Here is a 25,526-nt window from a genome sequence, read left to right as displayed (position 1 = left end):
AGATGTGCTGCAGCATCCATGCATAATTGGGAGCCCTTCTATTAATAATACATGGGAAGCTCATCTTGCTAATATCACCTTCATCTGAGTGTTCCTACTAAATATTTTGATAGATGAAATGGGTAGAGTGTATTTAAATACTGTTTGTACTGCAGCTAGGGTACAAAAGGGACAGTGCATCTTTAATTAGACAGGTACATCTGCTTAATTAATTTAGCTGTAAAGCCCTTTTTCCTCTTCATTCTTTCATCTATATGCGGATGCTATATTAGTTCTGCTCCGCTGGTTCCATAGAAACTGAGCAAAAGAGCTCAGACTCATTGAGATGCACTTGGCATGTCTGGCTAGGAGTCTCAGGTCAGTGGTCAACCCCCAAGGGTTTGCAGCAGGCCTGAAGTGCAGAACGTCAGGGTTAGCAGAACATGCTAATACTCATGTAGAACTCTCCCTCAGAAACAACTAAAACAATTGACATTCATTTAATTACTGTAAACGAAACAGCCCCTGCATGACTTTGCATAGTAAAGCCTGTTAATACCAAGAAGGTTCAGTGGGTGGAAGGAGGAATTAGGCTTTTATAATTGGAATGCAACACTTGAAAAGCAATTTGGTAACTAGGCGTGATTTTATTAGCATCTTATTCTGGCAAAACAAATGTTGAGCAATGAGAAAAACAAGGTGAAGAGGAGGTGGTAGGAGCACAGCAGGGATCAGACTTTAGTGATTGCACAGCTTTGCCCAGGTCTGGAATGGACATCTTCCATCACCCTGCTTCCCAGAGACACTTTGTGGAGAGGGAGCCTGGAGCTTGTGCTGGAAGTTTTAATAAGTTTTGCTGTTAATTATGTAGTTTAGCAAGAAGGTTGGTTTGTCCAACTGTTCCACAAAGTTTGGTGTCCACCAGCTCTGGACAGATCCTTCAGTGGTGGAAGGGCACTTGAACACCCCCAGGCAGGAGATCCCTCCTCCAGCAGCACCTCTGCAGGGACCCTGGAGCTCTCCAAGGATTTTCCTGCTCTCACCTTTCCCTGTGAGGTTTGGATGCTGCTCAGGGAATGGAGTTACCCCAGCCTGCTCTGTGTGAGGGCTCTGAGGGGCAGGGATGGCTCATCCTCCTCCTCCTCTCTCCCAAGGAATATTTATTGTCTTTATGTATGCACTGACAGTCACAGTATCTCCTCTAGAAATACACAATAGGGTTAAGAGGATGAGGGAGCACCAAAGGAAAGGGTGATGAATGATGAAGTCCCAGAGCCATAAGTGAACTGAGGTAAAAGGCAGCAATGAGGTCCCTCACCACCCATGTGTAATTTGGAGACACAGGACTGAGTCCTTGTGACCCCAAACTCCCCCCTAAATTCCAAGAATATCACCTAGTACCAAGGCACTGTACAGTCCAGGGCTGTTCCACTTATCCATCCAACTTGGATTAGCCAAGGGATGATTTCTTCATCCCAGTGGTGAGGGATTAACTCCCAGTGAGATACCAGCATGAGCAGCAAATCTTAAATGCTGTCAGAAGCTCCTCACCAAGGAAATGACACCTTAGCTCTGGGCAAACAGGATCTCTGCCTGTTAATTCTCAGCTGCAAGTATCATAATCCTTTTATAAAAAAAGAGAGAGCATCAGGAACCCTCAGTCTCTGCTGGAATGTTGCTCTCCCTCTGCAGATGAGGGTCCTTGAACAGCCAAAGTGCTCAGCACCAAATGGTGAAGCAGTTGACTTCCAAGTATTTGTTTGAAGTATCCTGCAAAACTTGGGCAAAAACTTATGGAGATAAACTCCAATTCTGTGGGATTTGTTCTTTGAACAGTTCAGTTGGTGTCTCAAAACAGACTGGGCCTTGATAGGAAATGTGTTATTTTGAGGAGGCAACTCTGATAATGGCCAAATAACACAAGGGTCTGGCAGCAGGCGCTCATTCCTTGCTCCCCTTCCCCGTGAGGTGACAGCAAGGTTTGATCAGGACAAGAGCAGGACCAACCCCTGAGTGCCCACAACTGCCCCTCACAAATCTGAGGCATGAAAAGATTCCTGGAGCAGCCTCAGTGCTTGCTGGGCAGCCAAACCCACTCAGGTCAGCACCAGGGGTTAAATGTTACTGAGTGAGGTGGGCTCTGCTATTCTGGCTAAAAATGCTCTTAGGGACAAGTGCTGGTTTACACAGAAATGAAATCCCAATTCCTCTGTTCCTGTTGTGAACAGGTCAGGGTGAAGAGTGAAAGCTTTTTGCTAAAGGATCTCCACTGGCAGGTAAAGACAACATTGTTGGCTTTAAAATTCCATTTTCCCAGAAGTCTGAAACCAGGTTAAATAAACTGGCAATGGCAGACTGAGTGCCTTGAAAGACAGGGGAAATGAACATTAATGCTGCAATGTTAATGTGAGGTGTGCTAGAGCTTCTCCATGGCAAAGCATTAAAACAGTCCAGGGAAATTCAAGAGAACTGCCAGAAATGATCAGCAAGAACCAATCTAAATCTGTTATGAGAACCTTTGGGTCAGCCAGACTTAAACATTTCAGTAGCTCAGGATATTTTTATGGTGTCTAAGCCATGACCAAAGAAATGTTCTTTGACTTTTTCTGGAAGCACTGGGACAGGGTTCTGCAGGGCTCCCTCCCCTCATCCACAGGCAGGAGAATTTCTAAACTGGAACATTTACTGATGAGCTGTCACAGCTGCCAGGGCAAGGACCTGCAGCTTCCATTTAAAAAACCTTCTCAACCACCACGAATAAACTCCAATCCTACTCAGCTCATATGCAAAGGGATGTTCTGTTCCCCCAGGCCCCACCAGCACTGGGAAGTTTTGTCCCAGGTACCAGAGCTGGCCCCAAACTCACACACATTGGGTATCAAGGTTACTCCTTGTTTTACTGGACACCAACACGAGCAGACACACTGAAGTAATTTCCATTTTCAATGCACAGCAATAAAAAACTAAATGTTTCTTTAATACAATTATGGTATCACTTCCAAGGATATTTACAAACAAGGCTAATTATTTTACAGATGAATGTGCTTCTGCTGTTTCTATGTTCTTCTCAGTCAATGCATGATCATGCTTAATGCATGAGACACTGAGCAGAAGGACAGCTGAATTTAATGTTTGCTGAAAAAAAAATTGCTCCTATTAAACTTGAAGGAACATGAACAAAATATGCATAGTCATTGAACGGAGGAAACAAGCACCAATCACACATGCACTGGTGGGACACTGAGAGTGTCAGCACAATTCCATGATTTCTCAAGGGCTGTGGAGCACTTCCCACACAGTGGAAGTGTCAGGAATCACAGACAGGGCGACACCTCTGCCATTGGCACTCTGCAGAATGGAAATACACAAACTCAGGGTTATTTGACAGCATGGATTGAAGTTAACAAGACAAACTGTACCAAGTAACCACACACATTTGGGAGGTATTATTCCTCTAACACTGCATAGGAGGTTGAAATGGATTCTGCTCTCTGTAGGAACAGATGGCAAAAAAAGATGTTTTTTCTGATAGGACAGTTAGAAGGCAAAATAAATTTCTGGATTCAGCCACTTGAGATGGAGAGATTCTACAAGAGCCTGGAGTGACAGGATAAGGGGGAATGGCTGCAGTAGGGTTAGGTGGGATATTAGAAACAAATCCTTCCTTGTGAGGGTGGGCAGGCCCTGCACAGGGTGCCCAGAGCAGCTGTGGCTGCCCCTGGATCCCTGGGAGTGTCCCAGGCCAGGCTGGACAGGGCCTGGAGCACCCTGGAAGGTGTCCCTGCCATGGAGGGGTGGAATGAGATGACCTTTATGGTCCCATCCAACCCAAACCAGTCTGGGATACACAAAGAGCTTCACCAGCCTCCATGCCCAGAGCATGTCAGCCATGGTGGGGTTGGGTTTGGGGTGTTCTGTTTGTTTGGGGTTTTTTACTGAGCTATTATGAAAACAAAAACTCTCAGCTTGTGTGTCAGATTTGTATGAAACTCAACTGCTGTATGAGGGAGACTCTCAATTTAATTGACAGTAGTGTTAATTGGTTTGGTAATTAGTGTTAATGCTTTTGGTAACTGAGTTTCTCTGGAAAAGAGGATTCCTCTTGGTAGAGGGTTAAGTGAAACCAAAGGCAAATACTTTGGCAAGAGCTGGGAAGGAGTTAGAACTTAGTTCAGAAAAAGAAAGTGGGGCAGGAGACTTAAGAGCATTGGAAATTTTATATATATATAATGTATATATATTAGTGTTTAAGCTAATTGCTATTAGTTTAATTATTATTATTATATTTTAAAATTATCCTTACTGATGCCAGGCAGCCAATATCACCCTTCTGACTGAGACACTGTTACATTTCTGAGGCAGATACTCTTGCAGAGTTTCACTGAAATTCAAATTCTCTCCTATGGCTGTACCTGGCACCTGCTGCTCTGGGCAAGCCTCTGGAACCATGGATTATCTGGAAAGTTCCATGTTCCACAGCAAAGGTTACAAAGCAAAGGAGAGCACTGCAAGCTGGAGCCTTCTCTACCCACCAAGTCCATTCAAGAGGCAGCTCTGCTGTTCCCATCCCAGCCCTGGGAACTGACAGGCAGAAAGGACAATTCCCACTCTGCTCAACCCTCAGTTCCTTGTCAGTGTCCAGCTGCTGAGGCTTCCTTGGGTGCATTTCCAAACAGCTTTAAACTGGCTCTTCCAGGTGCATTCCTGTTTCTGGAGCATGGAATGAGCTCTGGATTTCAGGAGTTTGTAGGACCTGTGATGTTCTATGTACAGGGCTGTGCACAAGGTGCTCTCCCTCCAGCAGAGTCTGTGTTCCTGTCCCTGTATCCTCCCAGCTGAAGGGAGCTTATGCAGTAGAGAAAATGCTTTCAGTCTTGACCCAGCTTTTCTCTAGAACACAGGAGAATCACAGAAGGTGCAAGGTCCCTGCAATAACCTCTTGATCCATTCAGGATCTGCAAATAAGAAAAGAAGTTATTTAAAGCTGGAGGTAGAGATCAACAGAGGAATGACACCCGAGATGCACAAACTCAACAGGAATCCTGGACAGTTTCTATATATTCACATGCAGGAGTGACTGAGAATTCAGTGAAATCCAACTCTGTTTCTGCCCTGAAATTTCCAGTTATGCCAGTTTAAATTCCACCTCAGAAGGGGACAAAATTAAGGTGAAACACTCCATGCTTTATCCTTACATGCTCATAGCTATATAGGAAAAAAATTTAAAGGATCATCATGACCCAACTGCAATGTTCTTATTTTCTAAACTGAAATTAGATCCCTCTCATAACATAGCCCTTGGTTCCTGTTTCTTTATCCCTCTTGCAGAATTGGATGCTGATATATTCAACTTGAATATCAAACTAACTGCTGGAGCATCCCAGCACAGATTGTGGGTTTACCCAGATTTCATTCCAATGTGGGATTTATACCTCAATTTCTGCACTTATTAATTTGCAATTAACCCCTCACGAATGCCAGGACACTGAAATGCAAAGCTTCACATGGGAACTGCCTAAAAGAGTAAAGTCAGTGAAAGTAATTCAACCCATTTTGTAGATCAAAGTTTAAAAGCCCCAATCCTGCCCCTTTTGGCCCCAGGAACATTTTACCTTCTGGGGTTGGGTGCCGTGCAATGCTGTCGTGAAGCAAACACCTCCTGTACACCAAACTCTGGCAGGACTGGTAGGTTAGAAAGCACCTGTGAGAGTAAAGGCAGTAATGAACCACATTAAATATGAAAATTAATAATTTAAAAATTCAGGTAAACTTCCCAAATGTACCAAATTGCATATGGACACAAAAATGAAAGGTCAAAAATCAATATATCATTGACAAAAAAATTCTAGCATAGAGCAGAGGAGCTGAAAAGCTTGAGGCCCTACTGCACAGGGAAGAACAGGGTGTCCTTAGGGCCATGACTATTTACCCAAACTAGCACACAAAACCTGTTAGGCACAGCTTTTCTGTGAAAAACTAGTGACTTGCCACAGCTCCAGGGAGAATCTCCATGTACCTCCCACACTGATACAGGAAGATTTAATTTTCTAAAATTTCTTTTCATTTGTTTGACTTCTCAATGTGCCTGTTCTCAATCATTTCTTGTTAAACTGCTTTTGTTTTCAACTGCTGAAGGAGCTTGAACAAACCCTCCTTCAAGTGATGTTCCAAAGGATGACTTGTCCTCGATTTTCCCTTGCCTGCTTTCTCCCTGACTTCATATTTCCCAAAAAAAAGATGGTCAAAATGGTTTTATTACAAAAACACTGTCCTGCTAAGAGAACCAAATCCAACCTCCAGTGCCTTGACTCTTATGGAAGAGGACAGAAAAAGACTGAAGCATGGCTGAGGTGCTCCAAGCCTTTTCACTGCAGTGCTAACAGTGGTTCAGTGACTCCTGAAGGATGTTTGGGTTACCCAGAGGGACAAGCTCTGGCTGCTCACCCATCCATTACCTGAGCCAGATGTGGCCGTTGGAGCACACGGCCTGCTTGCGGTCGGTGAAGGGCAGGATCTCCTTGCACAAGCTGCAGTGCTCAGGGAAGGTCTGCTTGTTCATCTTCTTCAGGATGTGCCCAATCAGCACCTGCAACACACAGGAAGCACTTGGTGACACAGCCCTCACTGTCATTTCAGAGTGACACACAACGAGCTGAATTCCAAATAATCAAAGTGTAAGAAATTCAATGTATCGGTAAGTATTCATTTATTCTCCTAAAGATTTCTGTCCAACACTAAAAGGATGCAGACTTTAAAAATTGTAATTCCTTACAAATTTCCTTCCCTCATGCCTGTCATAGTGGATGTGCTAAAAAAAAATTCCTGTTCAGAAATTACCTGGATGTCTTCAGCACTCATCTGAGAGTACAATGTTTATAGCAGAACATTTATGAGATCAGATCTGTCTGTGACATTTCAATAGATATAAACACATCCCAGGGACCTTTAAAGTGTGACAGCAAACTGAAGAGATAAAATACAATTTAGAAGTCGCTTTTCATCACTATAAAAAAGAAACATGATTCTTCTAAGATAAGAAAAGCAACCTCTCCAATGTTCAATTCATAGTGATTGGATGCCAGAACAACCCAGCAGTTGTGCCAGAGCCCTTTCCTAGGGAGTTCCTGATGGCCACACTTGGCTGTGATGCCAGCAGGGAAAACACCACCCTAACATCAGAACCACAGTGTGACTGACTAGAGGAAATACACCTGAAGTTCACTTGGGTAAAGATGATGGAATAAACAAACTTAGTATTGAAAACAAACATCCCTCAAGCAGTTCATGTTCTAAACCCACTGACAGCAGCACAATAACCCCAGTCCTCTCCCCTGTTCTCCAAAAACTTTATTCTTTACTGTACCTGATCCAAATTTCAACATCTGTATTTACATTCCCTCCTATTTCACAATATCAAGGAAGGCCAATTTAAGCTGAATGCTCTACAGAATCTCACTGGCAAGGATGACATGACCACAGCTCTCCTTCCCAGCCCAGCTGTGTTTTCAGGAAGGGACGGTGACACAGAATCCCCTGAGCAGAGGTGCCACTTACTCGTGCTGTTCTGTCATCATAGGCATCATCAGACATGAGGAAGTCACAGACTCCCCTGGTGGGAATGCTGGTGTTCTCTGTAATCCACGTGTGCAGGTAAACTTCTCCCAACACCCGTTTCATGTGCTCCCGTGTCAAGTGCATTTCTACAGCCTCAATCTGTGCCTGTATTTCAAGAAGCTTTTCTACCATTGGCTCACGGCCTCCAGAGTCACTTGACTGATGGAGAGAATCCTCTGCAGTGTCATCAATGTCCACACCTTTGCCTGTGTCCCCCAGGCTCTGCTTGCTGGCTTGTTTTGAGGTTCCTTCCTCCTGATCATCTTCAGTGCTGCCCATCCCAGGGGAATCTGATATCAAGATTTTGGCATCCTCGTGTGAAGGTTTCCACGTGACCTCTGAGGGGGTTTTCTGCATCGACTGGTACAAAATCCTCAAGAGAAACAACTTAAACCTCCAGAAATAAGTGGAACCACAGCTTTCTATCTTTTTATCCAGTGCCTCCTGTAAGAACTGAGGAATGTGCTTATCCTTCAAGATTTTCCAGCGTACGAGATCTGTCAAGTCCACTTGCCTGAAAAGATTCTGAACAGAAGATTCCAAGAGCTGTGCAGCTGCCTCCTCAAAAGTCTTGAGGGTGACAAACTGAACCTGGTAGTTTTTGTTGACAGGGTGCAGCCCGTTGGCCATGCCCTCAGTGGTGATGACCGCCAGGTACGCCCCGCAGGGGCTGACAGCAATCCCGTGAGTCCTGACACAGCCAAACACCTCCGAGAGCTTTATCAGCTGGTGCTCAAATTTTAAAGCAACGTCTGTGAATATGGGGATGAGCTGCCTGACCTTGCCATCGCTGGAGCAGGTGTACACTGTGCCGTTCTGCTTGTCTGCAGTCATGGAGACAATGGGCAAGGAGTGCAGCCCCGTCACGTGGGAGTTGTGCACGTTCAGCCCCGCTTTGGATATCAGCAGCAGGCACCAGAACACGTAAGGGCCTCTGGCAGCCACCACCAGGCTGCAGCTGCATTTCTGGTAGGGGTGGTAGAGAGGGATGCATTTGATGCTGTGCACGGGCAGCTGGTCCATCTCCTGCCACAGCACCACGGGCTGTCTCAGCGTGAAGTAGCCTTTGACCGCCTTGAGGTTGACGGGGATGATCTTCACCGGGCCGTAGGCGCTGCCCACGATCAGCCCGCTCATCTTGCGGTTGTTGTGCTCGTACTCCCACCACGCCAGCACGCTGGGGGAGCTTATTCCCGACTCGATGGTGTTGCAGGAAGTGATGGATTCCTTCCCCAGGAAGGGCAGCTGGAACTGCCACACAGCAATGTTGCCATTCTCAAAGAGCACGGCCAGCAGCACGCTGCCCACGTCCCGGCACTCGTTGTTGTGCTTCACCTGCTGGGTGGTGCAGATGCCCGACCACTCCATGCGCACGGGGGCCTGCATGCTGTGCCTCCGCTGGAACTCAGGGAAATCCCCCAGCTCCCCGCAGGGAGTGTCGGCCTTGCAGAGTCTGTACCCAGCCTCCAACAGGCGCTCCCCGTACAGCTCGGTCAGATCCACCAGCTGCACCCACTGCAGCCGGTTGAGGTTGGCGTGGATGCTCAGGCGGTTGTCCATGGTCAGGGCAGCCAGTAGGCAGCGCCCGTTGGCGTCGCAGCCCAGGGGGGACCAGCTGGAGTATTTGAAACCGCGCATGGGCGGCAGGGACTTCCCCTCGGGGTTGAACACTCGGTCCAGCATGAAGGTCTGGCTGACGGTGGGATCCACTGAGCTGGCGAATTTCTCCTTGCACTCAGCCACCTCCTTCTTTGGGCCCACCTAAAACACAACAAAAAGAACCTCTGAAACAATTGTACAGCTGGTTATTTTTAGGAAGAATTTCCTGGAATTAATTCCCTCTTCAAACAGAGCATCCCCAATCAAAACCAACACTACAGTGGCGTTCCTTTGATTTTTAAAGTTTTTTAATGTTTATATTTTTGTACTGATTTTTTTTCAATCACAACCAACACTACACTGGCATTGCTTTGATTTTTTAAGATTTTTTTTAAAGTTCTTTAATGCTTATATTTTTAAAAGAATTTTTTCAATCACAACCAACACTACACTGGCGTTGCTTTGATTTTTTAAGATTTTTTTTTAAAGTTCTTTAATGCTTATATTTTTAAATGAATTTTTTCAATCACAACCAACACTACACTGGCATTGCTTTGACTTTTTAAGTTTTTTAATGTTTATATTTTTAAATAAACTTTTTCAATCACAACCAACACTACACTGGCGTTGCTTTGATTTTTTAAGATGTTTAAAGTTTTCTAATGTTTATATTTTTGTAATGAATTTTTTTCAATCACAACCAATGCTACACTGGTGTTGCTTTAATTTTTTAAAGTTTTTTAATGTTTATATTTTTGTAACGAATTTTTTTCAATCACAACCAACACTCCATTAGTGTTGCTTTGACTTTTAAAGTTTTTTAATGTTTATACTTTTAAATGAATTTTTTCAATCACAACCAACACTACACTGGTGTTCCTTTGATTTTTTAGGTTTTTTAATGTTTATATTTTTGTAATGAATTTTTTCAATCACAACCAACACTACACTGGTGTTCCTTTGATTTTTAAAGGTTTTTAAAGTTTTTTCATATTTATATTTTTGTAATGAAATTTTTTTATATACTTTATGTAGATAATTTGTTTCACACTCTTTTATAAAAGAAAAGAAATTATAAGTCTATTTTCAATTTCAAAAGAAATTTGATATTAGTTTGTTTAGTGTCATTGAAGAGGTGGTACTTTCACCCTCCAATCCACTGTCACTTTTAAAAAACTATAAATGTTGAAGTTAAAAAATAAAAGTCCCCTTTTTACCTTAAAAAAAGCAGCAAGTCCATGTCGTGTTGTTTCATATCCTATAGTAACACACTGGTTAATTCATGTCACTCCTAAAGAATTCAGCTTCATTAATGCCCTGAATTTGCATAGTTTTGACTCTCAGCTACTGAATTTTTGTCTGCTGAATCAAAGAGCCTTTTTTCATACTTTTGTTCTTTTAAAGATATCTGGCATAATATGTAAATACTCAGTATCTCAACTCCATTCCATATTCTCAGCATTGTTTTGGAAAATAAAATCAGATTCACAACAACAAAAGTATTAATTAATAAGATACTCAACCATATCTGCCATCTTTGTGAAAGTCAGATATTCCCCTGAAGGCCAGAGAAATCCCTGCTGCAAAAACCCTTCAGCTTAGGCAGCAAAACAAAGGAAGATTCCTACTTAAAATTGTGTTGAAATAACTGTACTGGAGCTCAAGTGATTCTCAGAAAAACTGCAGAACTTCAGAATCCCTGGAAATCACTGGGATGATGCTTTTAAAATGAGAGCCTGCAGCAAGTTCTGGGCAGGGCAGGGCCTCAAGAGGAGGATCAGAATCTCAGGATGGGTTAGGCTGGAAGGGACCACAGTGATTTTCCAGACTCTCTCTGGATTCTGCACAGGAAAGAAGTTCTTGTGTTCAGGTGCAACTTCGTCTATCAGTTTATGCTTGTTTCTCTTGTCCTATTGCTTGGCACCATCGTGAACAACCACAGAACCAATTAAGTAGGAAAAGCCTTTGAGATCACCGAGTCCAGCCTGTTTGTCACCCAGCCCAAGCCCTGAGTGCCACCTCCAGTGGTTCCCTGAACACCTCCACGGCCGGTGGCTCCACCAGCTCCCCGGGCTGCCCATCCCGCAGTCCGATCACCCCTCCTGGGAGGAAACTCCTCCCGATGTCCAACCTGAACCTCCCCGGCTCCTTCTCCCCTCCACCTCCCCATTGAGACATGGACACCCATGGCGGAGGCCGTGCCAGCGCTCACCTTGAGCATGCAGGCGGCGGCGGGCGCGGGCACGGCGGTGCGGTGGATGACCATGTCCTGCCCGCCGCTGTGCACGTCGCTGAGCTGCTCCAGCACGGCGATGCTGCGGGCCGTGCTCACCGACACCCGGTGATCCTCGGACCAGGCCAGCGGTTCCAGCCCGCTGGCGCCGTGCTGCAGCCGCACCGCCGGCTCTCGCCGCACCGCCGTGAGCCGGAACCCGGCGCTCGCTGCCGCAGCCGCCGCCGCTTCCTCCACGACCGCCTCGAGCCCCAGCGGCGGCTCCTCCCGCCCGGCCGCCGCCGCCGCCGCCATGTTACCGCCGCCTCACGGGCCGCGCGCACGCGCCGCGGCCGAAGCCCCCGGCGGGCCCGGCTGGGGCTGCCCCGCCGCCGCCTGCGCGCCCTGCCGCTCCGGGAGCGCGGGTTGCGAGGTGCGGAGAGCCCTCATGGAGCCCCCGCAGCGCCAGGAGGTGGGCGGGGAGCCGGGTGGGCTCCGGTGTGGGGGGAGGCTCCGCATCCGCCGCCGCGCCGCCCTCACGGGACGAGACGGGCGGGCGGGAGGCGGCCCCGGGGCCTTGAGGAGGGGCGGGCGGGACATGGCGGCGGGCGTGGGGATGCGCGGCCTCGGCAGGGTACGAGGGGACGGGACGGGAAGGGAAGGGAAGGGAGTGTGGGGTCTGCGGGGCACTGGATCCAATGGGACACGGGATGCGGGATCCTGCGGGATAGGGGAGACGGGACACAGGAACCTGCGGGACAGGGGACATGGGATATGGCACACGCGTGATCCGTGTGGGACATGCGATCCTGCGGGACCGTGACCGGGCAGGGAGGCAGCATCCGCCAAGTTGTTAAATGGAGATTTTGGCTTCTCCCCAACCCGAGCCGGGGCTGATCCGGCACCGGGGCTCTCCGGGCAGGGGTCGGGCAGATCCGGCTCCTCCGAGCCCCCGGAGCTGCGGGCAGAGCATTCGGCAATGCCCCGGCTCACCGCGTTACCTTTGACGGGCTGCGGGCGATGCTCTCCCAGCGCTCTGCTTCGTCTGCAGAGGTTTTAAAATACTTTAGAGAGAGATTTTTAAAGCATGTTCTGCCCATTCACTGGAGAAGTTGCATGGAAACCTTAAGGGCTGAGCACTAGATTTGGCTTTCAGCAGCGTCAGAAGTGTCGTGATGGATCTGCTGGAGTAGGAGTTGTGTAGCTGCAAAAAGCAGCTTTGATTTCTTAATCATGGAATGGGGGATTCCAAAAATAAGGCTCTGATGTTTGTGTGTTAACTCCCAGTCAGCCCTGACCGGTTTGTTTCACTTTAAAGCAATCTGGTGCTCTGAAAAGGAAGCTCCAGACACCACATGGAAACCCACCCGTGAAACGAAAATGTAAATTATCCACAAACACCTTCAGGAAGGGTGCCACGGAGGCTGGCAGGAGGGAGGAGGGAAGCTCATCACAAAAACCTGTTCCTAAGAAGCAGCTGAACAACAAACAGAATGAAAGCCAGAAAAACAAACCTTTCATCAAGACATCCAGCCTGTTTAAAAACAACCCAGACATCCCAGAAATTCACAGGTATTTTAGATAAATGGGAAGGAAAAACCCCTTGCAATGCCTTGAAATTCAGGGTCTTGACTTCTTGCCCTTGCTTGGCAGATGAAGTTTTATTGCTGATTATGTAGAATGGTGTTGCATTTTTAACCCTACAATGTGTTTTATTTTTGTTTCTCCTAACTCAGAAAAGAAGTGCAGCAGCTGCAAGAAAATGTTTTCACTACAGATTCCTTCAGCCAGCTGGACCTCCACCCACACCTGGTGAGTGGCAGGAGGGCTGCATGCCTCAAAACCGTGGGGGTTTGGGTGGGGGACAGCTCAGAGAGCCTTTATCCATGGTGACCTGGATACTTCACCTGATTTTGTCACTCAGGGTGTTGTTCCATGTCCTGACCTGTCCCCAGACACAGTCCCAGCCCTCTTCACTATTTGCAGTAGTACCAAAAAAACCACAGAAAACCAGCAATGGTGTAATTCTGATTGAGGAGGTGGGAACTTTATGGACCAGTTATGCAGACAATAAATGTCAGTTTTCTAGGTTTCATTCTGTCTTAGCAGTACAAGAAGTAACAAAAGGAACAGTTTGACAATAAAACCTTTATTTGTCTTTATTATCTCTTTAGATCTCCACAATAAACACTGTCCTAAACATATGCAGCATGACCAGGTAAGCAAATCAATATCAAAACTTTGCAGTTTACCCCTAAAAACAAATCACCTGTGATTATTTCATTATATTTAATGGGTTTGGGGAGACCACAGTACCACTGTTCTGTTTGTTATTGAGTTTGTAAGGACTCCTGCTTTCTAATTTGATATTTGACTCATAAACCCATCTGGTTTGAATTTATCACATCCCAGTGGCTTTACTTAGAAATCACCTCAGCTGATGCAGCTGCACAGCAGAGATGAGGGTGGGGAATTTGTAAAGAATTTTGAGACAGTTCATGTGTGTTGAAATCTTGGAATTCCATCCTGTGTTGCATCTGCATTTCCTGCCCTGCTTTGTTTGTCACCCAGTGTTCAGAAGCAAACGATTCCTGTGCTCCTGCAAGGCAGAGATGCCCTGGTGAGATCTCAGACTGGTTCAGGTCAGTGTTGAACTGGTTTTGTCCTTCCCTAGGGTGTATTAATTGCATTTATTTAGGTAGATCTTAGTGGGTACCACCACCTCTCTTTTCTATTGACTCTTTATTGAATTGCCTGTTAATCATCCATTCTGAAAACTTCCTATTTAATAGAAACTTTTCCAGACTCTGACTGCAGTTCAAGAGTGGTGGGACAAATGGGGCTTTGGTTTTCTGGAGTGTTGTAATTGCCATATATTTTTTTAATGGAAATTTTTCTTATTTTCTCCCTTTCAAAAAGGTAAAACTCTTGCCTATGGAATTCCACTTGTGCAGTCTTTGCAAGGAATGGAATCCAAAATACAGGTAGGTCCAACAGCACTAAATAAATTTGCTTTTGAAACTAAGATTAATAAAAATAAAATCCAGCTCCTGTAGTCATTGCTGTCTCTTTTTCATACAAGCAATCCACATTCCCCTTTATTCATACATGTGACAGAAGGGATTTTCCAGTTCTCTTGATGTGTGATGGTACAAGATCCATGTTAGCTATTCCCCATTGCTCCATGCTGCAGGATAAATTGGAAATGGGCTAAAATATCAGGTGTGGAGAAAGCAGAGAGCAGAAGAAATGTTCTGGAAGAACTGAAAACAGAGGTTCTGTGGGGAATCTTTGGCATGGGGTGGGATTGGGTAATTGCTCCCAGTTTGGATCATACACCAGGAAATGCTGCTGCAGATCTTGTGAGTTTTATGGAAAGAGATCATCCTGACTGAAGGGTTGAAGCATTTCCAGCCCATCCTGGATTGTCACCTGCAGATTGTTGCTGTGCATCAAGCAGGAGAGCATCCCTGCAGCTCAGGAGCACAGGAGTGAAACAAGAAAATGAAACAAGAGTTGTGTGTGCAAGAAAATATTGGCTTTGGCTGTGAGCAGCTTTCCCAGCAGGGACGAGAAGGCAGTGTAGGATTGATATGGGAAAAACTTGATTTTATAAAAGCTGTGGGGCAGAAATACCCTAAAATATCATGGACAGACTTGCACTGAAGGCCTTCAGTGCTGGTGAGAGCAGGGAGGTTGTGAAGGGCTGTGCTCAGTGCTGCCTTCTCTCAGAGCCCTGCTCTTGTGTTTGCAGCGCAGTGATGGCCCCTACGCGCTCGTGCTCGTCCCAACCAGGGAGGTAGGTGGCTTTTCCTTCCTCAGTCTGTCTGAACACTGATTTTTGGGGAGGTAGGTGGCTTTTCCTTCCTCAGTCTGTCTGAACACTGATTTTTGGGGAGGTAGGTGACTTTTCCTTCCTCAGTCTGTCTGAACACTGATTTTTGGGGAGGTAGGTGGCTTTTCCTCCCTCAGTCTGTCTGAACACTGATTTTTGGGAATGTAGGTGGCTTTTCCTTCCTCAGTCTGTCTGGACACTGATTTTTGGGAATGTAGGTGGCTTTTCCTTCCTCAGCCTGTCTGAACACTGATTTTTGGGGAGGTAGATGGCTCTTCCTTCCTGCATCTGTCTGAACACTGATTTTTGGGGAGGTAGATGGCTCTTCCTTCCTGCATCTGTCTGAACACTGATTTTTGGGATATTGGTGTGGGTCCACCAGAGCTCCCCACATCAGAAAACACTGTCAGATCCTTTTGCTCAGATCTTGCCCTCACAAAACGTGTTGTCATTTTTGTGTTGTCATTTTTGTGTTGTCATTTTTTGTTCAGTGCCAGCCACAGTAAGAAAGGAGTTTCTCAGTTCTCCTCCTGCAGTTGGAAATCTTTGTGGAGGCTGCAGAACCCCGCTGGCTCAGTGCCAGGGGAATGAGTAAAACCAGTGAATTCAGCTTTGCAAATATGTAGCTTTATACAAGTATTTTATTTTCAAAGCTGTTGATTCAAATCCATAAGTGAATGCTGAAGCTGAGGCCTTTCAAGAGTTGGTTTCTCCACTGAACTCTTTAATTTATATTATTTGCAATTGCAATGCAGTGTTAGAAAAGATTATCAACCTTTTTGTTTGGTATGTCAAATGATAATAACTTCCATGTGGACAATTGATTGTAGGCATCTCATTTGGGGTCCAGTATTTTATGCAGCCTGCAGTACAATGTCTCTGCTCTGTTACCTGAAAGGAGAAGGCTCTGAAGCTATTTAAAATTTTTTACTGCCTCTTTAGGATGCCATGTGAATACTAAGCATGGAAGAAACTGTGTGTAAACTCATTTAAAGGGCTGCCATTGAGAGTACTTAGGAAGATAATTTGTGATTATAATTGATACTACTTTGTAATGGAAGCAATAGCCTTCCTTGAGAAAAGAAATGCAGAAAGATCCAGTGGCACAATCACTCCACGGGTCAGGTGAGGAGCTGTGAGGGCTGCCAGAAGAGAATTGACCTATGTGTTTCCTTTTCATGTTTTTTTTTTTTTTTTTCCCAGGATTTTTATAATTTTTTCTTCTTCTTCTGGAGCAAAATCTTCTGTGCCTGTAGCTTGTTTTCTCCCCAGGGCAGTCACAGAAGCCAGCAGAAGTCTCTCTTGTCCTGAGAGTTGGCTCGTGGAGCTGAGCCAATAGAGAGGTTTCTGAGCAGGTCAAAATACAATAAAAGAGAGATTCTTCAAGAAAAAAAATTAATAAGCAGCTTCTAAAAGAAAAACTAAGGATGCATTTAGAATTCTGATATACATAACTAGATTAATTTACAGATTTTTGTGCCATGGGGATTTGTAATCCAGCTTTTTAGTCCAGAGAGACTTTGTCAGAGCTCATTTTCTTTTGTTGATTTCCATAGCTTGCACTCCAAAGTTTTGATACAATCCAGAAACTACTTAAGGTAAGAATTCAATGCTCTGTGTTCTTCTTATTCCTGTGAAGAGCTAAACAATTTCAGTTCCTATGAATTCAGCTGGAGGTTTAAGGAAATCCAGCACCTGGCAAGATTTATGGTCCTTAAAGATAAATGTGTTTAAGTGTGTGATTTCCCTATGGCATGTTTTAAATTATTACATGAGCAATTAAGTGATTAATTATGGCACCCTAGTTGCACATGTGCTGATAAACAAGCACAGTTGATTTTCACAGCCATTTGTTTGTAGAAATACCTTTCATTGTCTCAGGCTGAGTTATGAATGGAAACTCTGGTGGTGACAAGGACCGTTTTACTGAAACTAATACTGGCCAGATGGGTTTCAGATGGGGAGCAGGACTTGGGGAACTGCTTTGCCAGCTGAATGACTGGAGAAATGAGAAGGCTTTTAAAATCATTAAATGATAGTGCTTTCCTTGTAATTGAGGCAGAGTATCTTACCATTGGGCTAGAGGGTGTTTAAATCATTTATTTATCTGATCCATATTTCCACCCCCTCTTCATTTTTCTTTGGAATAATAGGGTACTTCCTCATTATTTATAAGTCTTATAAATTTATAAGTCTTAAAAAGAGACTTACAAGTCTTTTTTTAGTGCTGGAGCTGTGATCGCATCACATGCACACTGCTGTCAGCCCCATCCTGTCTCTTTTTATGCCAAGAAACATCATTTTTTGATTAGGCTTTGTCTTGTTATTAAGAAGAATTATTGCTGGTCTTGGTTTTCTTTTCTGTAGCCATTTACCTGGATTGTGCCTGGAGTGCTAATGGGGGGAGAAAAGAGAAAATCAGAAAAAGCCAGGTAGGAAAACAACTTCTTAAATTGTATTTTGGGTCCTTCTGCTCTACAGACTTTATCTACTACTCTTCTTCAGAGTGGTTTTTTTACTGGGAGGGTGGATCACGCTGTGATCCCCTGGATCTTCCACAGGCACAGTGGCTGGGGCAGCAGGAAACATTCACTTCCCCCAGCTGAATCTATTCCTAAAATGTTGATGAGCCTTCTGAGAAGATGAGCTCTTGTGTCAGTATTTTTTTTCCCTCTCCTGACAAACACCTGTATTTGCTTACCACCAACTGTATTTGTTATGGGGGAAATTGCTTTCTGGAGAAGAGATTTCCTGGTGTTAAAAATTCCTTTCTTTCCCCTTTTCAAGAATTGAATTGTAAGCCGGTAATCCAAAATGGAATTTTCATTTCTCTCTATATAATCATACACAAAAAGAAGTTTACTCTTGACAGTAAAACAAGTACTCAATTAGAAAAGAAAACCTAGCTGGGGTGTGTTAGCTTTTTTTAAAAATATTATTAATATTTTTTCCATTCTATCCTTAGCACTGAGTGTGCCTCTGAGTATCAGGGTATCAGTGATGATCAAGGATAAATTTTAGCTGGGCAAAACCAATAAATCAGTTTTTATCAGTGAGAAGGTGCTGTCTCTGTGATTTTACTGTGGCATTTTTCCCTCTGTAGGTTCCAGTTCCTCACTCTGGGTCCTAGTCCAGCTAATCTTCATGGGGTTGTTTTTTCTTTCTTTTCTTTCTCTTACCTGGGTTTTATTTTTTTGTTTTTGAATCTGCACAGGTTAAGGAAAGGGATCAATATCCTGATCTCCACCCCTGGCCGCCTGGTTGATCACATCAGGTCCACGCAGTGCATTCATTTCCGTCGCACTCAGTGGCTGATCATCGATGAGGCAGACAGGTAAACTTCCAAGTGTTCAGATCTGGAGAATTATTACAATACCCTCTGCATCATAATTCACTAAATATCTTTTTAAATGATGAGAGGGTGTGATTTTAATCCATTCATGCTCAGTGGCCTCAGCCAAGCACCAGATGTCTGGGATTAGGATGAAATACCCACTTTGGACAGATTGTTGGACAATTGTTCATTGCAAAGATGTCATGCAGTATTAAGACCTTCTCCTTCTACAGCACCTTTAACCATCTCTGCTGTTTCTGTAGGATCCTGGACCTGGGCTTTGAGAAGGATGTGGCTGTGATACTGAATGCTTTAAATGCTGAGAGAGAGACACGTCAGAATGTGCTGCTCTCAGCCACCCTCACTGAAGGTGGGTTATGGACAGATGGGGGCTCTTGTAGCTGAATAATGCACAGGCAACTGCAGAATACTTGGTTGAGTCTGCCTCTATTACAGCCCGGTCTGAAGCCCTTTGCAGGAGTGGAATTAATTTCCTGTTAATTTCTATTAATTTCTTTGCCTTACAGCATTTCCTTTATTACTGGAATTTCTGTTAGTGTATGTTCCATGGTCTCCATGTATTTCTCCCAAATTCCATAGCAAAGTCACCATGAACCTGAAATTTCACTTGTTTGCTTTACAAATGCAGAATTAAAGCAAAAGGCTAATTGCAAGGGAGCTGTTGTATGCTTTGCTCTGTAGCACACAAGCAGTCATCTGCTGTGGCAGGAACTGAGCCAGGGCTCCTGACTCCTGCACTCTTGACAGAGTGAAGATCTGCTGGGATTTTCCCACACACACATTTAAAACTAGGCCTGCCAACTGCTGTCTGTCCATAAAGACATTCATAAAATGTGTAAAATAGCACAGTCAGCTGGAGTAGTGTCTTGTCAAGGTTCTGGTGGAGTCCACAGCAGCTAAGCCTGGTAAGCCCCAAAAAGGCTGAGGTTTGTGAGGGGGTCCTGTCAGCATCTGAGGGTGGCTCACTGGGTTCTTGCCCTCCACTCCTTTTCACTGGAGTTGTGTCTGTTGTTTTTTTTCTGAGAGTGCATCATTCCAGGCCAGGCTGGGCCTCACCTGTCTCTCATTTCTGTGGTTTAGGAGTGACACGCCTGGCTGATATCAGCTTGAATGACCCTGTCAGCATTTCTATAGCAGATGAAATCCAGAAGGTGCCTGAACCAGCAGCACAAACAGACAGGAAAACCAGCAGTTCATCAAACTGCATGGAGCAGGAAAACTTTGCTGTTCCAGAGACACTCCAGCAGTATGTCATGGTGGTCCCCAGCAAACTGAGGCTTGTCACGTTAGCAGCTTTTATCCTGCAGAAATGCAAGGTGAGACTCTGTTTGCATTTATATTGCTAAGTAGCCCTTTGGCCTTTCCAACTCCTTTATCTGCTCCTCTGTTGAGGATAGCATGGATTAGATCCAGGGCTTTGAAGTGCCTCTTGAACCACAAGAGAGCTGAGGTGCTGTTGTGTCTTTCATGCTGGCAGAGAGATCCCTGTGCAGCATGTACTCATTCTTCTGTTGTGGGCTCTCTGTTTGGTGTCAGACTCTGTAATCCTTTCCCACATAATTATATCTCCAGAAGTGTAAACCACCTGGATCTTTTCATGATCTGGGAATTGGGAGAAGCCTTTGGAAGTGGTCATGTGCAATTCTCTTGTCCTTGCAGTTTGAAAAGCGCCACAAGATGATCATCTTTTTCTCCAGCTGTGAACAAGTGGAATTCTACCATGAGCTCCTTGCAAATGTCCTTTCAGGAGGGCCAGAGTCAGAGCAACCTGGACATTCACCCCTCTCCTCTGTGAGCTTGCATTTTCTACGTCTGCACGGTGACATGGAACAGGAAGTAAGCACTCTCAAAATGTCAGGATCTGCAGTTTTATTCCTTTTTCCTTGTGATTTATTATGTGGCTATTTTGGGGAGGAGGGCAGAAGAGAGGGCAGAGAGTCATTTCACCTCTAGGGACCTCAGTCTTCCATCTGCTAATGAGAATAAAGATACTGTCCCATTTCTGAAAAGTACCTTGGTAGCTGTATCTGAAAAACACACCTGAAGAAGCAAATGTGTTATTTCAGCAGGCAGAGCAGCCATTCTCTATTCCCAGTGGGTGCACTAAACCATTTATGTCTTTGTGTTTCTCTCTCATGCAGTCAAGACAGACTTTTAATGCCAAAGGAAAACCTTATCCAGGCCCCAAAACATTATTACCTAATAAGTTGTCCCCATTAAATGAGGCTGGAGCAGTTTGCCTTTGGTTTTGAAGAGCAGTGTCTTGACAGACTGCTGGTTTCCCTGGGATGGAATAATGGCATTGTAACAGTGATTACCCCAAAATAGGTTTGGACCTATTGGAGAGGTTGGACCTTGCCACAGAGACCAGGAGGAGAGTGTCAGATGAAATGTCACTGCAGAGTTTCTCTCAATAGCTGAGCACCTCCCTTGGAAGTTCAGGCCCAGATCCTGCCCTTGGTCTGTGATGGAGAGAGCTGCTGCTCTACTCTGAGCTGCACAGCAGAGATGGTAAATGAATAGAGCTCTTCTGATGAAGCAAGAGGTGAAGAGCCATTGTTTTTCTCACTCATTCCCATCCTGTGGAGACCAGAAACATGTGCTTTGCTGTCCCTGCAGTCTGGCCTTTCCTCAACCTGCCTGCCTGAGCAAGTGAGCAGGCCTGGTCTGGCCCAACTCTACCCTGACCAGCTGTTAAGCCAACAGAACACCACTAAGTAGCTGGCACCAGGGGAAGGGTTTTGCCTTTTTAGTACCCAGTGTGTAATTAGTGCTTGATGTCTTCAAATTAAGAGCATTAATGGAGCTAAATTGTGGATCCCATATGGTACTGCTGAGCACGGCTGCTGTCATTGTCAACAAGATACAGCGTGCTCTCTTCTTTAATTTTTGTCAGCAGAGGGTTCAGTGTGTCAGCAAGGCCCAAGTTTCCCTTCTTTTCTAGAACAGCACCTCTAGCTGGGAGTCAAGTGTGTGAGGTTTCTTCTCTATCATCAATGTAACACTTAGCTCCTAGCCAGAGCTCCAGGGAAAGGCTTGAAACATGGAAATAAGGATATTTTGGAAGGTGAGCAGGAAAGGGAGTGTAGGTGCAGAGGTGGCATTGGGAAATGAAGACCAAGTTTTGCTGACAACTTTGGTTATTGGTGCTCAGAGATACATCACAATGGCATTTGCTAATGTGAGTTGTAGAGTCAGTTTTTGTGGCTTTCATCAAGAAGAACACACCCCAAAACTGTTAGTTAAAATAACTGGAATGTGCTTGGGAAGGTTTGGGGACTGACAAGGCCAGGAGGCTTTTGAAGGGAGCTGAGGGGTTGTCCTGGGTTCCTGCAGTTCCCTTTAATGGCTCAGAGACTGCTGGGGGGTAATTTGGGATCTGGGGGGTAATTTGGTATCTGGTGCTGTGGATGGCCCTGCCTGTGGGGCTGAGCTCATGTAGGGAGTGGGGGCTGCAGGAGCAGAGATGGGGACAAGGCTGGGGGGCACCTGCCTCTGACCCAGGTGAAAGGAGCAGCCTCAGTCCCAGTGTCACCAGCCCCAGTGGTGGCCTTTGCCAGTACAAGGGAGAGCATGGGAGGGTGTCTCCTTTCCCCTAGGGCAGGGATTTCTGGCCATCTCTCCTGCCCTGTTATTTGAAGCCTTGTCCCACAGCATTCACTGTGCAGCTGAGCATCCCTGCCACTCAGTAATTCCAGAGTCAGAGCAGTGGCTGTGTGCATGCCCCATTGGGCACATGATGAGGCTGATCTCTTGTGATGTGATTATATCACTGTGTCAACAAAATGGGCTTATCCTGCCCATCCTGTGGCTGGACAGACAGCAGTGAACGTGTCCAGCTTTGCTTGTTTCCACAAAAGCCTGGCTTGCCCATAAAGTGTGCCAGTGCTTCTGTTGGTGCTGCCTAATCCTTTGTGGATCCCCTCTCCATGTCAAACAGTTCTTGTTTTCTGGCACACACAGGCTCTGCTTCTGTGCAGACCATGGAGGTGTTGGCTGCTCTGATTTGCCCAAATGCATCCAGGCTTCCCCAGACACTGCCCTCCTACCTGGGACCACACCTGTGTGCCACAGATTTTTCCATTTGCAGGAAGAGTCTGACTGGCATTTGTGAGGCCAATTCCTTTGCTTTTGGATCTTTACATGATCCTAATGAACAAGACACAGTTAAATTTTTACCTTCGCTAATTTGCTTTGTGTTTGATTGTAATGTGCGTAAGCAGTCTTTTAATTCTTCCTTTTCAATCCTCTAGGAAAGGACAGAGGTCTTCCAGGAATTCCTAAAATCCAAGACTGGCATCTTGCTTTGCACTGTGAGTAACTTGGAGTCCCTTTAGCTCCACACTAATGGGCCTGTCTGATCCCTAAGGGTAACCAGAGGAATTGGCACTGAGCTCTAACTCCAGCTCACTGTCTGACCTTGAGGAAAGTCATCTCCTTTTTCTGCATCTCACATGTTCTGTAAGGACTGAGGCCTTCTTTGCAAACAATTAACATGATGATCTGCTGAGCTACCATATACAGGAAGAATGGATGTCTTATATTAGAGGCCACCAAGTATTTTGCTTGGTCTTATGTCTGGAAAAATCTGTTCCTTTGAAGCTGGAACCTTGCCCCCTACATGCAGCCAGTAGAATGCAATCCTGAAATTTGTAGTGTGCCCCAGAGCTGCCAGGAAAGCTGGATGGAATATGGTTATTTCCCATCTTAATAACTACCCCAAGGTTAAAAACAACCACCTGCAGAGGTGGAAAGGGGAACCCAACCAGGGAAGGAAAAGCACAAGCTTTGCTGCTCTCCTTGCCCTTCAAGCTCCTTCCAAGGGTGCTGAGGGTGAAATTCTTGTCCTCTGCTGAAGTTTTCTGACACCCTTGGGTTGTGGTGGCACCTTTGCCTCTCGCTCCTGACCTGCCAGGGCCACAGGCTGCTGCAGTGGTGCAGAAGGCTGCACGATTTGCTCTCTAATAGTGGCAGCTGTTGATCTGAAAACGTGTGAATCTTGGCGATTTCTACCCACTGCAAACCTGTAAATTACAGCGATCGGGAGTAATTAGAGCTGAGAAACCCTCTCCAGCTCTGAAATGACTCCTGTTCTTGCTGCTGTTATTCTTAAAGGAAACCAGTTGCAATTTTTTCAGTGTGTGGGGAGCTGAATTTTTTTCTTTTTCTGCCCACAGTTCAAGCTATGAGTGCCATGTGTATAGGAGTGCTTGATTTAGCATTGCCAAATTATTTATTGTGTCACCTGTAAAATTCTACTTGTTACCTTCTGGTCCTGCTTTGTGTGTACAACCTTTCAGTGATTTGATCAAGGTCAAAATGCATCTTTGCAGTGCATAAGTGGAACTGTAACTTGGTTCCCTTGTATACAGAGGTAATATTTGAGTGTCAGAACTAGGGAGGAGAGTAGAGCTTAAATCATTCAGTGGCGTAGATTGTTTTGAAGATAAAAAGTAAAATTTGGTGAATTCTGAAAAATAAATAGCTAAACTTTGTTATCCTTAATTCACATAACTGAGAAATGTCAGGTACATGTTTTGTTTTTGAAATTCCAATTTAATGGGTTTGGAAGGAAGGTAAATGCTCAAATTTAGACAAAGAGGAAGCAAAACAATTGCAGTCACTAGGCTAGCAATTCCTGGGTGAGAAGGTTTGAAGGTAAACTGCAGCCTGTGACAGGAAAAATCTGTCAGGAAATGAGCAACTGTTGACAAGGTAGGAAGAATTTGGATGAAGAAATCTCGGTGGATGGGATTCCCCTCTTGAGACACTGGAGATGTGTTTTGATTTCCTGCTGTGCCACAGACAGGTGAAGGTGGAATTGGGGTGACAAGGTAAATAGCCACATGTCACTTGAGCAGCAATAGCTGTGGGTTTGCTCCTGATCTGTCACAAATGGGAGGTAATGGCCATAAATGGGAGATAATATGGAGTAACCTGGATTGCCATGACGAGGGTGGTGTAAGGTAACACATTTATTGTAGCCCTCCTCCTCTTCAATCTAAGCTGCTTTGCATTTCCTGCAAGGCAGGGATGCAGCTCCTGCCTGTGCTGGTGACTCTGGCTCAGCTGGCACACGGTCAGCACGTTAAGCACAGTGAGTTGTGTGTCTTGAGTCCAAAATCTCCCCGTGCTTCAGCTCCCCATCTGTAAAATGGGGAAAGTAGCACAGTTCCATCTTACAGAGATGTTGGGAGGACAAATGCATTGAAAGCAGGAGGTGGCCTGTTACCACAGTAATGGGGACCATATGGACACCTTAATATAGAGATACACTTTGCACCAGTCCCACATTACAGGTGCCTCCCCAACGCAGATGTCCAAAGGGCAGCCAGGCTCTGTGACCACCTCCTGCCTCTGAGGGCATTGCTTTTTCTGACACTCTTCTCCATATCAGCAAAAAAAAAAAAAAAAAAAAATCTGCAGAAAGGTGGTTCTGTTCTTTTCTCTGCGAAATCGTGTTTTGTGCCCACAAAATTTTGAAACCTGGCTCACAAAAGAGCAACACAAATAATGTTGCTGTCCTTCCCTTGTCCCTTATGCCATGTTCTCCACCCATCTTTCCGCTCTAGTAAGCAATGGGACCTGCTGTTCCTTTTATTAATTTGCTCTATGTCATATGTATATTAATATAGCCCATAAAATATTTTTGCCAGACAATATAAGCTGGCAGACAAGAAAATAAAGAAAGGCCATGCATCTCAGAGGGTCTCATCCAGATTTATTTCTCTCTCCTTCACCGAAAGTTCTTTGCCGCTTCCTTTGGGATGTGCCTTTTAAACAAGTTCATCTCTTCCAGGGAGGGAGGAAAGATCATTTGGAGATTGTTTGCTGTTTACTCAGTCACGCTAACTCATCTTGCCAGTTTTCTGGCGGCCCCAGCCAAGAGCTTTCGCCTCTGACAGCTTCTGTGCTCTCCCCTTCCTCCTCTG

The 25,526-nt window shown here is 45.3% G+C and overlaps 2 protein-coding genes across 5 annotated transcripts in view; one reads left to right on the top strand and one right to left on the bottom strand.

Moving 5' to 3' along the window:
- Window positions 1–2,935: 2,935 nt before the first annotated feature.
- Window positions 2,936–11,719, bottom strand: GTF3C4 (general transcription factor IIIC subunit 4). Of its 3 annotated transcripts, none has more exons than XR_012583400.1 (6): window positions 11,405–11,719; window positions 7,534–9,354; window positions 6,435–6,565; window positions 5,592–5,680; window positions 4,283–4,934; window positions 2,936–3,327 (listed from the first exon to the last, which is right to left on the bottom strand). XR_012583400.1 is itself a non-coding variant. In XM_026797510.2 (5 exons), the coding sequence occupies exons 1-5, from the start codon at window positions 11,717–11,719 to the stop codon at window positions 4,870–4,872; spliced, it is 2,421 nt and encodes an 806-aa protein (XP_026653311.2). In that variant the 3' UTR covers window positions 2,936–4,869. The 3 variants fall into 3 exon arrangements, 1 of the variants encoding a protein (XP_026653311.2); XR_012583401.1 differs by having other exon boundaries at window positions 4,512–4,934; XM_026797510.2 differs by having other exon boundaries at window positions 2,936–4,934.
- The window catches only part of DDX31 (DEAD-box helicase 31), a 43,859-nt gene continuing 30,050 nt past the window's right edge, over window positions 11,718–25,526 (top strand). Inside the window, exons 1-14 of one of the 2 annotated variants that reach the window (XM_026797513.2) lie at window positions 11,718–11,876; window positions 12,723–12,976; window positions 13,141–13,216; window positions 13,579–13,622; window positions 13,976–14,046; window positions 14,324–14,388; window positions 15,159–15,203; window positions 16,796–16,837; window positions 17,607–17,671; window positions 18,454–18,573; window positions 18,837–18,943; window positions 19,675–19,910; window positions 20,254–20,430; window positions 22,848–22,907. In XM_026797513.2, coding sequence (XP_026653314.2) covers window positions 11,718–11,876; window positions 12,723–12,976; window positions 13,141–13,216; window positions 13,579–13,622; window positions 13,976–14,046; window positions 14,324–14,388; window positions 15,159–15,203; window positions 16,796–16,837; window positions 17,607–17,671; window positions 18,454–18,573; window positions 18,837–18,943; window positions 19,675–19,910; window positions 20,254–20,430; window positions 22,848–22,907 — 1,521 coding nt within the window. Of the gene's footprint in view, window positions 11,877–11,931; window positions 12,039–12,722; window positions 12,977–13,140; window positions 13,217–13,578; window positions 13,623–13,975; window positions 14,047–14,323; window positions 14,389–15,158; window positions 15,204–16,795; window positions 16,838–17,606; window positions 17,672–18,453; window positions 18,574–18,836; window positions 18,944–19,674; window positions 19,911–20,253; window positions 20,431–22,847; window positions 22,908–25,526 lie in introns of those variants that run through there. The other variant, XM_005494130.4, reaches the window with a different exon arrangement.

Source organism: Zonotrichia albicollis, chromosome 21 (assembly GCF_047830755.1).
Source record: "Zonotrichia albicollis isolate bZonAlb1 chromosome 21, bZonAlb1.hap1, whole genome shotgun sequence".
NCBI classification, from domain to species: Eukaryota; Metazoa; Chordata; class Aves; order Passeriformes; family Passerellidae; genus Zonotrichia; species Zonotrichia albicollis.
The sequence above is the reverse complement of the archived record's forward strand: the minus strand, read 5'-3'. Positions and strand labels throughout refer to the sequence as shown.